The sequence below is a fragment of the Gymnodraco acuticeps genome, unplaced genomic scaffold (genome assembly GCF_902827175.1).
Source record: "Gymnodraco acuticeps unplaced genomic scaffold, fGymAcu1.1, whole genome shotgun sequence".
In the NCBI taxonomy this organism is placed as follows: Eukaryota; Metazoa; Chordata; class Actinopteri; order Perciformes; family Bathydraconidae; genus Gymnodraco; species Gymnodraco acuticeps.
This window is the reverse complement of record NW_022992351.1, coordinates 2,075,749-2,092,537: the sequence shown is the minus strand read 5'-3', so window position 1 is coordinate 2,092,537 and position 16,789 is coordinate 2,075,749. Positions and strand designations below refer to the sequence as shown.

Below are 16,789 nucleotides of genomic sequence, written 5' to 3'. Positions count from 1 at the left end.
GTTGTTTCTTGTCTATATAATAAGTGTTTTTACCCTTAAATACTCTTTTGTTTTGCATTTTCAGTTCATGTTCTTTTCTCAAACCTTGAAACTCTTACTATATTCCTATTCTGTTTGTCTCTTTACAGGCACATCAAAGAGGTGGTGTGCCTTCAGTCCCAGCAGAACAGAGAGCTGCAGGAGCTGTACCAACAGCTTCGTTCCCTCAAAGACCAAAGGCAGAGTCTGCCTGCCTCCCTGTCCCGCATCCCTTCTCTTCCCTCGGGACCCCCTGTCCTCTCTCCTCGTAGGCCCAGGCCAGCCAAAATCAAGCTCCGACCGCGGCCTCACTCTCACATGGATAACAACGGAGTCACACACTCTGGTACACACTTTTATAGATGATGTTTCTCCCGCTTTCTCTTTTTTCTGTTACTGCTTGATCTCTGTGTGACTGTTCTATACATCTCCCGTCTAGGGATTCAGCAGTCAAGTAGTTTCTCAGGTGGTGAACAGACTAGGCTGCCCCTTTACTGCAATACAGAGCACTGCACTTCACTGCCTGCCAAACGAGGTGCAGTTTCTCAGTGACAAATCAAGACAACACAGAAATTAAACAGAACAATTATGATACATGCCCTCATTTTTCCACAGATCACAGCCCTCTTAGAAAAAGCACATTCACAGATGAACTGCACAAACTTGTTGATGATTGGACGAAGGAGACGGTGGGCTCCGCCCAGCCCAAACCTTCACTTAATCAAATCAAACAGATTCAGCAGGTGCAGGAGTTGGGAGGCTGGAGCAACCCGACAGAGGTAGGAATACTCACTATAGAACAAATATTTGTTTGGGATTGTTTTATGGATATCATGATTGTACTGTGAATTATTTTCCATACAGGGGGCTCCCCCTGGTTGGTTTCCAGTGACACAGCTGAATCCCCAGGCATCCCCGACCCCTGCCGGCCTGCCCGGGGCAACCCCTCCTCACTACACCGCTGGAGGAAGCCTCTCCACCTTGCACTCTCTGGGACCATCACCACAATCGCACATGGCCACAGTGTTACCGATGCAACAAAGTTTACACCTCCATCAGTCCCTCCCCCTACAGCAAGCGACCTATCAGCAGTCTACACTCTGCCAGCAGCCCGGGATGCAAACTCCCACACAGTCCCAGTCTCTACCACAGACACAGCCCATCACCCAGCTGCCCCAATCTACACCTCAAAGCCAACCGCTGCTGCCTTCCCAAATGCCCACATCTCCAGTGTCCACGGCTGCACCCCCACTGCCTGGCAGTGGCTCCGCTGCACCAGCAGATAGCACTACTGCTACTGGGGAGAAATTATGCTCCTATTCCTCACCCTCCTCAACCTCTTCCTCCTCTTGCTCTACTGCTGCTCTACCTTCCAGTGCCAAAATGCACCCAACACCCCCAACCTCTACTCTTCCTCTGGGACAGAAATGAAACCAGTGTGAGGTCAATATGAAGGTGCAAGAGATGGAAACGTGACGTGGATCAGGATGTAAAGCAGATCTATTTGAATTGTTAGTTGTGGCTGTGTATGAGAGAATAGTGACTGCAATGATTATATGGATTCCAGTGTACTTCCGGATGAGATGGGGCGTGAATGTGAGACGTGATAGATTATAGCATGTACAGACAGAGGGCAACATGGAACACAACAGCTGTGTTTATGAATCATGGTATGTTTGGGTGTTGAGATGTATACATTCTTAAATGTATGAGTGTGTGCGTTTTATGAGTGTGGTTGAGTGTTTATGGATTATCCAAGTACATATCCCTTATGTCCTTTTACACAAATTAACATTCATGTTTGTTTTAAAACCAACTCAGTTGAACTCTTCCTAAGCAGAGGTAGAACATATTTGACACTGTGTTTTAATTTGTCTTTGCTTACAGTGAAAGGACTATCAATCTTAAAAGTGCAATTAGTAATGGTCATCTAAATTGATCAGCATGTATTGTATGCATTTTTCTGTAAGGCATAACATATTTTTGTAGAAGCACATGATGAAAACCGGATGCAGATAGGATCTTCTCATGATTATTACATAAAACTGCGGACCTACAGCACAAGGTGATTCAATTGGGCAACAAAATAAAACGAATAGCATGTTATACCGTAAAGCATGGTAAAGTTATCTGGCTACCATCGTTACCATAGTGCTACCAATATACTGTTGCAGTGTTGTTCAAAGGTACAGCATGTGCTTCATTTGTATTATTTAATGTTCAGCAGTTGTACCATAGAAACACTCTAACTTACTATGAGTGATGTGATACATTTGTAATGAAGTATGCCATGTATGTTCAGTGGAGACCTGGGTACACTCAGCCCAAGACTGCATGACCTTATGACTAACATGACTTGCCAGAATGCAAAGTGCGTGCACTTGCTTTATATTCGTGAAGCTACCATTTGCAGCTTACTGTGATCATACAAGCAAGTACATTTGCTTTCCTATTTGACATTTTTGCTTTCGGTTAGAGCTCATATCAAAGTATATCACGGTGTCATGCTGAGGAGAAAGATTAAACTGCCAAGTTATTATAGACCGGGGAGACCATGTGTTATTCCCACATTGCCTTTTAAAATTACTGCATTTTTTTTTGTGGGTGTGTGAGTGTATATTATTTCTTTGTGACAAAGCTTGGTGAAAGTCCTTTGGTATATATTGCATTATGAATTTCATCCCTGTTTCTTTTCATTGAAAGTAGCCCCTCAAATGTCACTGTACCCAACTAAAAATGTTTACTATGCCTATGCTTTGGGCTTTTAACAAAACAAGTGAAAGGTTAGACCAAATACCGGTCGCAAGCTTGATGTCCAACATCGTTGTCACATCCTCACTTGCATATTTTGTTATTTTGTTTGGCGTCGGATAAATTCCTTGTTTCAGTTGTAAACAATTGAGGCTTAAATCAATTCTGTCAGTGTGAATGTATCATTCAGAAGCTGAACTGTGGGCCATAATTGTGCTTTTTTACGCACACTGCAAAAGGTCAAAAAATGTCCCATTCCTCTATTTCTGCACCCTTTATTTGTAGATGTAGAGATACAGAGTAATATATCAGCAGTTAATATATTACTGTACATTTTATTGGGTTATCAGTGCTCCATACAAGCATTTGACCTTGAATGGTCTGGAAATAATACACGTTTGGGTATAATTAGTAGCCTGTAGTCAAAGCAACATTTCTGTTTTAATAATTATCGAAATATTGCGTGTCAATGAAAACAGGAGATCTTACCGGTTGTTAAAGATTGCTGAAGTGAGTCAAAGATAATAAAACATAAATGGTTAAGAAGGAGTAGCTTGTGCTAAATGGTATGGTTGTTCAGAAACTGCATACACTAGAATATATTGATTTTCAAGACATCCCAAACTGTCACAGAGATATAGTTTATTCTTAGTGAAGGGGAGATAATGTGCTGTCATGTCTGATACTAACATGTTGGCTGCAAGCTACAGCTTAATGATCATGATTCATGATGTAGAGCTGACTTTGTCCTTGAAGTGTTACCAAAATGTTATCTAAAAGATAAAGATTATTTTTGTATTTTGAAATGGGGTTGTACAAATTGTAAAATTGTGTTCTCATCATTATAAATATAAGGTTATTTGAAACTAGAAAAAAACACTGGTTTTCATCTATGTTTACATGGGACTCCCCTGCATCGATATACCTCTGAGTTCAAGATTGTCTTCAGAGAATCTTTGGTCATTTTTTTGATGTAATTTCAGTTATAAAACATGGACCACCAACCTGTTAGATACATAACATACTTGCATAGATGTTCCTGCTAAGCTGCAGTTCATATTGAATTAACTTACAAATAATTGCAACGAAAATCTGGGGAGTCCCAAAATGACATGACTGGGAACCAATGATAAAAGGACATTTGGGCAGTGAAACCTGAAAAAATTAAGTATGTTGCTGGTGATTTAGCCTCTGTAAATTGTAACTAATTCTACTGTTGATTTTATTTATGTTTTGTAACTAATCAAAATAAATGATGTTAAACATCAAACCACAACATTGTGTTGATTGTGCAAATGCCATAATCTTATGAAGCAGAGTCCTCCTAAAAACAACAACTTTTTGTGTAGGGTAAATGTGGCACATCAGGCTTCATCAGAAGACCGCCATCAAGGTCCAACGGAGTAACTTTACATTACATACATTTAAAAAATCTGAAAACACTATGTATTCATGGTAAATGTTATGCACAGTTAAATGCACATGGTAAAATTACACAGGTAAAAACACAAGGACCCATCTTTACTGATTTGGAAATGCGTTAATGAATTAAAAAATATATATATTTATTACATTATCAAAAAATGAGGTTAAAGGTGCATAATATAAGTTGAATTAAATTAGTTCTAATGATTTCTACAAAGATTTTCTATCATTTTTCCTAAAATCGAGGTGTACCAATCTACATTATGTAACATGCAACCAAATTCCATACCAAAAAATGTATTACAACCATGTTAACATAGCAAATATTAGGTTAATTTTGTTTGCAGAATAAGACTACAACAAATTATTGTATTAGCCTTTCCTATATGTTGACAATCACAAGTAGATTGACACCTTTAAAGTGTCCGTAAAATAACTGCTGACTAGCCCAAAATAATGTGAAATAAAAGGAAAATGTATTAATGTAGGCGTTACCTGATTTGTGATTGATTTGAACCTTTTCATTTAGTCGTGTGTATTAATTGAGCATTTACCGGGATGTATTCTTTGAATAAACATTACGCACATTAGGCTATGTTTGCAGGCTACGGTTTTTCTGCATTACTCTGCAAATGTGTTGCCGCACAAACGTTCCGCAACGTTTTTCTCCCTGAACGCAACCCCACATTTGACTCTGCAACTTTATTGTTCTTTTTAAAGCAGACAGCGACCGTCTGACGCTGCAGCCTTTGAAATGGCGTTGATGTAGTTCAATACGCCGCTATTTGTAGTTATTGTGCTCGTTCTTGTCGCTTCAGGTTGTAGTTTTCCGGTCCAGTTTACATTTCTGGACCTGAACTCTATATTAGTGCATTACGAATTGAATAAAAAAATATGTGGATAAGCAAATTGTTTATAATTGACGTTGCATAATAAGGCCGGATCGACCCCCGACCTTGCGTAGGGATTACAACGGCTTTCGGATGCTCGGCCCGCCGCAGCTAGATTCTGGTGAGTTGCTAGCCTTAAACATCAATTAAGATTGCAAACTATGTATTTTGTTTGTTTGAATGAATTTGCGGTGTTAAGTGCACGTATCGTTTCTTCAAAATGTCAAATATATATTGCACTAACTGTTTTCTTGTGTGAGTTAAAGTTAACATCTTTGCAAACGCTTATGTTAGCTTCATCGTTAGCTCATATAGCTAATATTAGCTTACTGGCTAAACACGTTAGTGTTATGATAGCAGTACAACTTTCGAGGGGCATAGCGTGTTTACAAACAGTGCACTAACGTTACGGCCTGCCCGTTGGCTAATGTTAACAACATGTTAGCAGAAGCAAAATATGGACCGTAAATAAGAAGGTAGTCCTAGTCTGTATTGTAAAAGCTGGATAATCTTAAAATGAATGTTATGCTACCAAAACGACTAACCTTAGTGTTAGTTTTGTTACCCTGCTAACGATATTTGACATAGCTTGCGTCTCCATGCAGGAGCAGTTTATATGTTTCTCAGCAGTCCCATTTTTACAAATTATATCGCAATGTAGTTGTTTTATTGTCCCGTCTTCAAGCTATTAATACGCTATCTTCTTTCTGTTATATTTCAACAGGTTTCCAAGAGAATCACGGTGGACATGTGTACCAGTAACATCACTTTGGAAGTAGAGTTACAGAAACATCATATTTTTTGCATAATTTAAAATCTCATTTATTTTATAAATATATCATCCCACCTGCATAATATTTTTACAACGTAACTTTAATAATAGTAGAAAGCTGATTCCCTCTCACTCAATATGGCATCGGTGCCACTGTACTGCTTGTGTCGCCTGCCTTATGATGTGACACGCTTCATGATCGAGTGTGACATTTGTCAAGACTGGTTCCACGGAAGGTGGGCCATTTTCAGATTAAACACTGTTGATCGTATTGATGTCTGTGTGCATGAAATCCAAATATGTGTGATTTATGTTGTAGTTACATCTGTTGTCTAAATTGCTTAATCCCTGTAGTTATATTCTATATTCCACACACCAAAGTTCATTCAGCTATCCTTTCCAGTGTTCTGTATCTGATATAAGAATGTTTTCTGTGTAGTTGTGTTGGAGTAGAGGAGGACAAAGCAGCTGAGATTGACCTGTATCACTGCCCCAACTGTCAGGTCACCCATGGGCCGTCTGTCAGTAAGTAAACAAACATGTTTGAGTTCACTTTTCTTTATTTGTAATGACCTTATTGGTTTGCTTTTATAAAATATTGTTTTTGTTCTCTTATCTCTCCTTTGCTCAGTGCGCAAACGCCGTGGAGGCAACAAGCAGACAGATGGTGGCGCTGCAGCAAGGGATCCAAGTCGGCCTGTTAAGACAGGCAGCCCACAGTTTGTTAGGGAGTTACGGAGCCGCACCTTCCCAGGGTAAGTCCCCTTCAAAGGCTAAAGTTTGTTATTTATACGTTTTTATAGATAAAAACCAGGATTCCGATCAAAGAAAACACCTAAGATAGTTTTCTATCTAATTATTTTTGGTTGGAGAGCCTTGGTCTTCTTTGTAACATAATTGAAAAGCCTTCTCTTTTAAACTGTTACTAAAATGTTTGCAAATGTCTATTTGTGTTTCTATGACAGTGCGGATGATGTTTTGCTCAAGCCGTCGGGGGCCCAGCTGACAGTCGAGTTTCTGGAAGAGCATTCATTCAGCGTTCCTGTCATGGTGCTGAGGCGGGATGGCCTAGGCATGACCCTTCCTCCGGCATCATTTGGCGTCAGCGATGTAGAGCAGTACATTGGTATAGTTTTTATTACTAAATACTAGGGATGCTCCGATCGCCAATTTCGGGGCCGATCGCCGGAATCAGTATCGGCCAATGCCGATCCGATCGAGTGGGCGGGGCCTAAATGGAAGATTTAAACATCACTTTAAATCTTCCATTTAAAGTGATGTTTAAACTCAGTTAATGGGGCTCATTCACTGGAGCTTCCACAAACAACAATCAACTTAATTATTACATTCAAATGATGTACATTATTCAAGTTTACATTCACTTTGGATAATAACACGGGAGAAATGAGCGGAAGCGCTCTCTTTTCCTCTCTTCCTCTCTCCCTCTCTCTCCCCCCTCTCTCCCCCTCCAGTGCATGACATTAAGGATTTTGGGAGATGGCCCTGTGGGCCATCTAAGCTAATTTACAGATGGCCCTGAGCCCAATAGAGATTGCCCTGAAAAATGCGCACGGACGAAATGACGCACGAAGGGTTTGGGGGGCCTCCCCTAGAAAATGTAGATGTTTGCAGGTCTTAGATGCTGTCTGGTGCATTCTCTCGACTGAATTATAAGATGAACCACCACAATATTATATGTTTCAATTTTATTCTTCATTTAACTTGTTTGTTTGTTCTTGTTTGTGTTTGCTCGCTTGCATGCCCTGCATAGCTATAAGAAATACTTAAGTTGTTGGTCAAGACACTTTCCATCTGATGAAGGCAAATGCCTTCCCAGATGTAAAAAAGTAGAACACATTACATTCAGTTATAACTGCCAAAACAAAGATTATTTACACTATTATGGCCCCTGTTAAAAATGTTTGTAATGTTATCTACTGTAAGTTGGTCGAACGAATGCCTCCTCATCCGGAAGCTGACCGAGCAGCAGTCGAGAGGAGCCGAGCGCATCCGCGAAGCACACAAAATGGCGACGTCAGAGTTCCCTAGCCGGCAAATCTAAATCTCTCCGGTCAAAGTGTCCGGTCAAAATAATTTCCCTTTAGCGCAATACCGCTTCAGTTGCGCCACTTATGTGACAGACAAGAATAGTCAATTCTAATGTCTAACACTTAATGTGGAGAAAGAGATGTCCTGGATGGGTTGATTGTGCGTTGATCTGTTGGTAATGCCTCGGGGTTCCGGTGGGCATGTAAACAAATGCATAATGCTGCGCTATACTTTGCGGCCTCACCCAGTTGCATAGCGACACTTATTGTTTAGGTGTCTTTTAATAAGAAGGTAGTCCTATCATTAGCTAGAACTAGCTGGATCTGATCGATATGGACATAAACGCGAGTGAAGTCTAATCTGACGGGAGAGAGAGATCAGCTGCTGCTGACGAGTCGACACGCAGCTCTGCATGATCACATGCAGAGGTGAGCGGACAAAACACACACTTCAGGTTAGAATATCACACGTAGCTATTTTAATTACCTCTCTCTCTCTCTCTCTCTCTCTCTCTCTCTCTCTCTCTCTCTCTCTCTCTCTCTCTCGACAGTGAAGAATAAATATATTTATAATAACTAGTTTAGCTTGTTCCAGAGGTAGATAAAATAGCTAAGTGTGTTAGGTCTAACTCTTGTGTGTTTCGTTCCGCTTACCGGTCCGGCGGGTGGAGCTGCAGGATTTCTGCTTCACACAGACGTTGCATACCGCTATTTTACTGTCTTTTTCGGACACCTTAAAATAATGCCAGACCGGTGAAGCCATTTTGGCGAGCTTGTTTTGCCGCACACAGAGAAAAGTGTCATGTATTTTACGTCATGCGATCGGCTCTCGCGATCGGCATGTTTAGAGAGCACCGATCGATCGGTAGAGAGTGAGTATCGGCCGATCTCGATCGGTGACCGATCGATCGGAGCATCCCTACTAAATACATACTGATTAATGTAAACATGTTCAGGCTAATATGTGTAAGCTAATTATTTTTAACCTTTTTCATTTTGTTCTCATTCAGGTTCAGACAGACAGATTGATGTGATTGATGTTTCTCGCCAATGTGACATGAAGATGCGGTTGGGGGACTTTGTTGAATACTACAACAGCCCCAATAGAGAGAAAGTACTGAATGTCATCAGTCTGGAGTTCTCTGAGACCAGGTACACAAATATATCAACTGTTCAGTGTTCATTAGGATGCAGTGTCTTGCGTCTTGAGTTATATATATTATTATTTTTCTAGCAATTACAAAAAATTACTTTGAAAAAAATTAATAAGAACATCATATTTTAAGTGAAGTATGTTGTCATGGATAAGAGTTTAAAGTGCTGTAATACAAATAAACAAGGGCAGATATACAATACATACCAAAAATACAGTAGAAGATATTTAAAAAAAGGAAACCGACTATAAAGTATGAAATGTATTAAAAGCTACATTAAGCATGCATCTTGTATAGCTCTTGGTAGGGTATTCCATAATTTTGGGGCATAGTCTAAAAAAGGTGAACTGTTGTTTTCTTGTGTGTATTTATCAACCCAGCAGAAAACTACAGACTTGTTTTTTAATTGTTTTAGGCTCTCAAACTTGGTGGAGACTCCAAAGATTGTAAGAAAACTGTCATGGGTGGAAAACCTCTGGCCTGAAGAGTCTGTGTTTGAACGCCCCAATGTGCAGAAGTACTGTCTAATGGGAGTCAAGGACAGCTACACAGACTTTCACATTGACTTTGGAGGCACCTCAGTATGGTACCATGTCCTCAGGGTGAGAAGAAAAATAATTTCAGTCATGTTTGGGAAGTTACCCTTACCGAAACAACAGTTTTATTTATTTTGTGATATGAATCTGTATTATTTCTAAGAAATTGTCTGTCTATGTCTATTCAGGGCGAGAAGATATTCTACCTTATTTCCCCCACCACAGCCAACTTGGCACTTTTTGAGCGGTGGAGTTCCTCGTCTAACCAGAATGAGATGTTCTTTGGAGACCAGGTTGATATGTGTTACAGGTGCTCGGTCAAACAAGGAAACACATTGTTCATACCAACAGGTGAGCTTCAATGCATATAACTTGTTTGTTATATATATATTTTAGCACAGTAATGGTCGGCAAAAATGTCGGAATCTATTAATGTTTACAATTTTGTCCTTTGTTTGTCTTCCAGGGTGGATTCACGCTGTGCTGACTCCAGTGGACTGCCTTGCCTTCGGAGGGAACTTCTTGCATAGTCTCAACATTGACATGCAGTTGCGGTTAGTTTCCTCAGAGCTGTTTCCCCAGTCAATGTAATCTAAATGCAGCCTAAAAGTGAAACTTCTTTTTACTTGCTTATTGTTTCAATGCCATTGCTCACATTCCTTGCGAGCAATGGACAGATCCTGTCCTCTGAGACAGATTTTCAAGTTTCCTGGTTTTATCTCCTACAGTCACACCTATTGCCCTTCATTTGAAGGCACATATCTACAGAAGAAGTAATCTGCAAGTGTATGGCAACAGCGTCTAATGTTTGACTCTCCCTGTGGTGTCTTATCATCTTTTAGGGCATATGAAATAGAGAAGAGATTAAGCACAGCAGACTTGTTCAGATTTCCCAACTTTGAGAACGTGTGCTGGTATGTTGGAAAGCACCTTCTTGATACATTCAGAGGTGAGGGAGTTCATTTTATTTCATACTATTTATGTTCTGCGAACTACTTCAATGTCCTTTCTTTACAATTAGTCATTTTGAATGTCCCTTTGCTATTCTTTCTCAGGTTTAAGAGAAAACCGCAGACATCCTGCCACTTACCTGGTCCACGGAGCAAAGGCCTTAAACAATGCTTTCCGCGGCTGGACTCGCAAAGAGGTTGGCAAAATCTTATCTCATCTTAACCTCTTTGTATATTATTATTTCATCACTTCTCTGTTTTTTTAATTCACTTTTGATTATTTCCCCCATAACTATTTCTTCCATTGGCCTGTGGATTTGTAGTTTTGCTGGATGTTAGCTCCAGAAAATGGAGCAGAGGTGCAACAGCAAATGTATTATAATAAACATTACATTCAATTAGGTTTTTATGTAAATCATTACATCAAATTATAATACTTGAATGGCCAACATTGTATTGCAACTTAAAGGCCATTATGGGAAAATATAATATACTAATTTACTTTTTAGATACATGTTAAGACCATCATACACATAATCAGAATTTTAGAAATGGCTTATTTTGTACACCATAATATTATATGTAATTGCAAAATGTTGTGAGAGATGCTTGATAGTGTTCTCTATACATCCAGACTGTAGCAGATCATGAAGTGGAGATTCCAGAAACCATCAATACTCAGACGTTAGTGAAGGACCTGGCCAAGGAGATCCGTCTGGTTGAGGTAAAAAGTTTAATCTAAAAAAATTGGTGCATGCGTTAAGCTTTGTTTTATTTAATTTTGAGTTTTTTCCTGACTAGAAAATACTCTTCTTTTGATAGGACATCTTCCAGCAAAACATTGGGCGCCCTGGACCTCAGTTTCCTGGTTCTCCACTCTCCAAAGCTCCCCTGACCACCTCTCAGAATTCAGCACGCCCCCCTGGAAAAAAGAAAGGAACCAAGCCCAAGGAATTGATGGGGGGACTTGGGCCCCCAGTAACCAAGAAGAAGAGTCAGAAGGGGCTTATTAAGGCAGAAGCAGGAGAGCTCGACCTCATTGAGATCCACACCAAACACACACTCAAAAAATGTCAACCTGGCAAGTCAAAAAACAAAAACAAGGTACAGCCTACACAGACATTCATCATGGCAATGGAAATGCTTATCTTTGTTTTTGATTGATTCATCCTCATATTTTCTCGCAATGCTTATCTGTCCTTCCAGCTGGAGTTGCCTTTAGAGGAGTTTGAAGGGAAGATAAACAAAAGCAAACTGAAACTTGTGCTGACCAATGGAAAAATCCAAGGGTAAGCCTGGCAGCAGTTCAGTGTGTTTGTATTCATTCCAAAGGTGATGGTTCTTAACTGCTTATGCTCTGGTTTTAGTAAAAAGGGTGGCAGCAAAAATGGTGCAGGAAGAGCAGGAAAGTTCAAACATCTTGCGATGGAGGGATCGAGCATGTCTGAGTTGGAGTCTGAGGATGAGCTGCAGATTGACGAGACCCCTCCTCCACGGCGCAAGCCTGCAGGACCCAACAAGAAAATAAACTAAGCGGTGAACATTTTACATTAAAGTGTTATGATGTTGGAATGGTGTAGCTCTTGTTCGGACATAAAGTCAATATACCGGTAGGTGTTTAAACGTTTTGGACTATTAGTGAAATGTGGAGCTTAATATAGTTCAGTAATTTAATTTCAAAGCCACATTGCTACTGTCACCTAACTGGTTTAAAATGTGCCTTCAGGTCTTCCAAGGAAGCTGCCCAGAGCCAAACCTTGCTCTGACCCCAATCGCATCAGGGAGCCAGGGGAGGTAGACTTTGACATTGAGGTGAGATTAAAATGGATACTGTAGCCGTCTTTCAGCTGTAGTAGCCTGTACTAATCAGTCAGTCAAAGATTAGTGATATAATTAACTACACGCTTCTACTCCCAAGTTTCACACCTCATCACAAATGGTGTTTTTCATAATGGGCTTGCTTAAAATCCCTCTTTCCTCTCCACTAAACCAGATAACATTGGCTGCTTTATCACAGTCATGTATCCACATTGATCACTTACTGTTCAATCAGGCTGGATCACAGGATCACAGCATCAGCATCCATAGGCAAAATGAACAACCAATCACTGATGAGACACTTTGGATTCTGTATTTTGGAACAGCAAGCCTATTTTATAAATGTTAGTTTGTGAACTCCTTACCTCTTCAGCCTGTTACTAGCATTACATTTTTGATTGTGATAACATAGTCTCTGTCCTCTATACAATGGAATAAAACAATAGTAAAAGGCCTAATTATAGTTGTTTAGTAGAAATGTATCTAAGAGTATATAAACTCCGCTGTCTGTTTGTTTATCTTGACATGTCACGCATTCTTCATTAGCACTTTATAATTCCAGCACTGGTTAAACTGTAACTTCAGCATGTTTGTGCATGTGGCTCCAGGAGGATTACACCACAGATGAAGAGGCACTAGCTGCCCACGGGGTGAAGGGTGGCGCGGGGGGCATTCTGGACTTATTGAAGGCCAGCAAACAAGTGGCAGGCTTGGACTCTTCAACACTCAGGTTAGAAATGTGATGGTTTTCTAGAATACATGTATTTCAATTATTTGTGTTGCATGGTGTACGAAGTTATGTTCCCACAAGTGGGAATAAATGTCTCGCTGTGTTGTTGCAATAATCCAATAACCTTTGAAACTTGCATAGTTCACATATTTGCAAGACTTTGATGCTACGCTATGTTTAGGAGGTTTATTTCTGAGATGACGAGTGATTGTTCAACTCTGTCCTTCTCTCAGTGAGGAAGCCCCAGCTTCTCCCAGCACTCGTGATGCCATACAGGGTATGCTGTCCATGGCCAACCCCCCTTCTTCGTCCTCATCTTCCTCCTCTTCGTCTCCCCTATCCATTTCTGGAGGATTGACAGAGGGATTGGGGGTGGTCAAGGAAAAGGGTGGCAAGGCTGTGTGGTTGACTGGAGGGGTGAAAAAGACAAAAACTCCTGAGAAGAAACCTGTCATCCAGCGGCCCGGGAAACGGCCAATTAAACGGCCCGTCCGTCACCTTAGTGAGGAGGACAGTCCTGATGACCAAGAGACTCTCGGAACCTGTTTCAAAGATTCAGACTATGGTGAGCAATATGTCAGTGACTAGTGTACAAATCAAGGCTAGTAAAAGCAATAAAGCTCTTTATTTATTTAGCCAATGTTTAATCATGGTAATCATATTTTCATTTCAGTTTATCCGTCCTTGGAGTCTGATGAGGAGGACCGTGCTAACAAGGCTAAGATGAAGCGGAAGAAAAACTGGGATGACACACCCTGGAGCCCGAAAGGTACCTGGATCAAACATTGCAACAATACCAATCAGAAGGCTTTTTAGATCCGCTAGCTGAAGGATGACCGTTTTAATCATTATTTTCGTTTACAGCCAGGGTGATGCCCACCCTTCCCAAACAGGAACGACCTGCCAGGGAAGGAGCTCGAGTCGCCTCTGTAGAGACCGGTCTTGCAGCAGCTGCTGCCAAGCTGGCACAACAAGTGAGTTGTGAAACAAAGCTTATTGGTCTTTGAAGTATGTAGCAAGTGAATTATCCGGCTTCTTTGAAGAAAAGAAAAATACTCTTGTTTTTTCTTATTGGCTCTGCACCAGGAGCAGCAGAAACCTGCTAAAAGGAAGTACACCAAGAAGCAGCGTCCTCCCGCTCCCGTGGCCCCTCCTCCCCCCGTTCAGGCTGAGCCAGCCCCACCCTCACCACCTCCAGAGTCTGCAGCAGACCAAAGCCCAGACAGGAGAATGGATTACTTCTCTGCTAGTCTGTTGGACCATGAATACACAGCAGGGCCAGGAACCTTTGGCCCTGGGGGCCCTCGAGGCAGCGGAGCACTGGCCCCTGGCGTTTTCCTTACTTCACGGCGACCTTCACTTTCTCCGCAGAACAGCAGCTCTCACTCTGCTACATCCCCTGCAAGTTTAGCCAGCCAGGGAGCAACAGGAGTTGGTCAAGGTAAGCATAAATGTAAAGCCCTGATAGCATCATTTCATATCTCTATGACTGCACTGTTTCTAATTTATTTTTTCTTTGACTTCAACGTAGGAAAACGTCCAAAGAAAGGACTTGCAACTGCAAAACAGAGACTTGGAAAAATTCTGAAAATTCACCGAAATGGAAAACTTCTCTTGTGAGAGATGTTGGAAATATGGCTTAAGACTTTTGAGTGGGAATGAAGAAAAACGCTTTTGTGAAAGAAGGTCTGAAGGAAATAGATAGTTATCTATATTTTTTACTCTAGATACATTTGTTTACTGTTTTCACATGTTATTGAACCTTTCTATATCTTGTCCTACACCAATTGCTCTGCCCAGCTAATTGCAACCTGTTTTGGCACCCCATTTATCAGAATATGCTAAAGTATTTTTAGAGGCACATCTGTGACTCTTGATGATCACATCTTGACATTGGCAATGACAGATTGTGACAAGTGGACTTTACTAGCATAATTAATTGATTGAACCCAATGGTTTCATTTATTCAGAATTGTTTTAGTTTATTTGTGTTTTAGTGGCTCTATTTATGACAGAGATATTCCACTGTTCATCGTACATTTTAAAAGGGAAAGAAAAACAAATGTCCTAGTAAGGTAAAATTAGATTTATAGCCCTCACACACAGTCATGCAGTTGTAGTCTTCTTTTCAATGTCATTTTTACCTCAACAAAACACATTATTGTGTGGTATGATGATGACAGGATCTTAATCATTACACAACTATAAACTGTTTAAAAAAATTCAGTGTATGCACACACGGTCAGCACCCAGAAAGATGTTTATATAAAACATTTCCCTTAACATACTGCAATTCTACGCATTAAGTTCAAAGTGCCCGACTGATGCCAAGAGTAAAATCCTAGTTTTATTTATTTCGGTATTTATTTAACAGAGCAGCATGTTGCCATCTCCCAACCTGTTTTAACATGGCATGCTTTCACCACCTTACGTTTTTGGTCCTTACTTTAATTATTTTCAACCACTTAATACCTGTACAAAAATGTAACCCTTGCTTAATTTTTAGTTAGTAGTTTTTTTACAGTTTATGTTGTCCTTGTAAATAATTGTAATATTTGTAATTTATATAGCTACATTGGAAGAGAAGAACAACATGGGATAAATAGATTAGTTTCATGCAGGTTTTCATCGTTTGTGCCCCAAATGTCGGCAGAAGTCTCGGGCCAGATATAGAGATGTCTTTCCACAGAATGTACTAGTTATAAAATGTTGGCGGAATTTTAGATTTAACTGTGTTAAAACATTTTGAAGGTGCAGGACATTAATTGATATGTAAATATTTGTTGTAATTTAAGTTATTTTATAGTCCAAAAACTTTGAAATATTTCTTAACATGACTTGTACATGATACAATGCTGTATTTGGTAAATATCAGAAATAGTTCATTTTTTATATTTGTACGCAGTAATTGTCATTCTTAGTTTGTCATGTTGTCTTGTCAGTGTAATAGTTGAAATGTTCTGGAAAAAATGCCCTCGTTTGATTTCATCCATTTTGTTTTACATTATTATTGTTGATATTCACTCTTGTGTTGATGTGTACTGTGTTTTAAACATGTGTATAAAACGACCTGGAACAGATAAAATATACCTTGGGCAAAATTTATTTTTTCATTGAATTTATTTGAGAACAATTTCCTTAAAGTTTGATTCGTGCACCAAAATAATGGTTTTCTCTTTATTATCCTTTATTCTCCTGGAGAACCTGTTACTGGTGATTCTTCAATACGATTTTTTCTTGTGTGTTAATATACAGTCTATGGTGTTAACACATCAATCAATCAACCAATGTTTATTTATATAGCCCAATATCACAAATGTTACATTTGTCTCAGTGGACTTCACAGTTTGTACAGAATATCAGTATGACAATACGACACCCTCAGACCCTCACATCGTACAATGAAACATTTCCGGAGAAAACACACATCAACAAACAATCTAAATAAAGTATAAATTAATATTAATACACCACTTTAGATTTGATTATTTAAATGATTAGTGTTGACTTAAATGTTCCTGAATTCGTACAATTATTTCCACACCTAAAAATAATAAGTAAAACGTTGAAAAAAAAACTTAAACATAAGGGTTTAAGTTTGTTTTTTCAGTCATCATTTTATATAGGTCAGTGAATTTAATCACAGTTTAAAAGTAAACTAAATGTAAAACAATACATGTTTTTCATAAATCCTGAA

At 39.7% G+C, this 16,789-nt stretch overlaps 2 protein-coding genes across 2 annotated transcripts in view; both read left to right on the top strand.

The window, feature by feature from the left end:
• si:dkey-151g10.3 (serine/threonine-protein kinase WNK3) overlaps positions 1 to 4,039 on the top strand; it is a 43,551-nt gene extending 39,512 nt beyond the window's left edge. The window contains exons 25-28 of the mRNA XM_034209514.1: positions 129 to 364; positions 458 to 553; positions 634 to 797; positions 883 to 4,039. Of these exons, the coding sequence (XP_034065405.1) occupies positions 129 to 364; positions 458 to 553; positions 634 to 797; positions 883 to 1,449 (1,063 nt within the window). The 3' untranslated portion in view covers positions 1,450 to 4,039. The remainder of the gene's footprint in view (positions 1 to 128; positions 365 to 457; positions 554 to 633; positions 798 to 882) is intronic.
• An 887-nt stretch (positions 4,040 to 4,926) lies between these two features.
• phf8 (PHD finger protein 8) lies at positions 4,927 to 16,197 on the top strand. Its single transcript, XM_034209446.1, is given in 23 exon segments — positions 4,927 to 5,205; positions 5,809 to 6,092; positions 6,296 to 6,381; positions 6,488 to 6,611; positions 6,822 to 6,982; positions 8,915 to 9,056; positions 9,474 to 9,660; positions 9,783 to 9,945; positions 10,061 to 10,148; positions 10,437 to 10,543; positions 10,650 to 10,741; positions 11,179 to 11,268; positions 11,367 to 11,648; positions 11,751 to 11,833; positions 11,912 to 12,068; positions 12,071 to 12,080; positions 12,271 to 12,356; positions 12,971 to 13,092; positions 13,326 to 13,657; positions 13,766 to 13,861; positions 13,957 to 14,066; positions 14,179 to 14,533; positions 14,624 to 16,197. Coding segments are annotated over 22 exon segments (3,060 nt in total). The 5' UTR covers positions 4,927 to 5,205; positions 5,809 to 5,994; the 3' UTR covers positions 14,713 to 16,197.
• Positions 16,198 to 16,789: the final 592 nt, after the last annotated feature.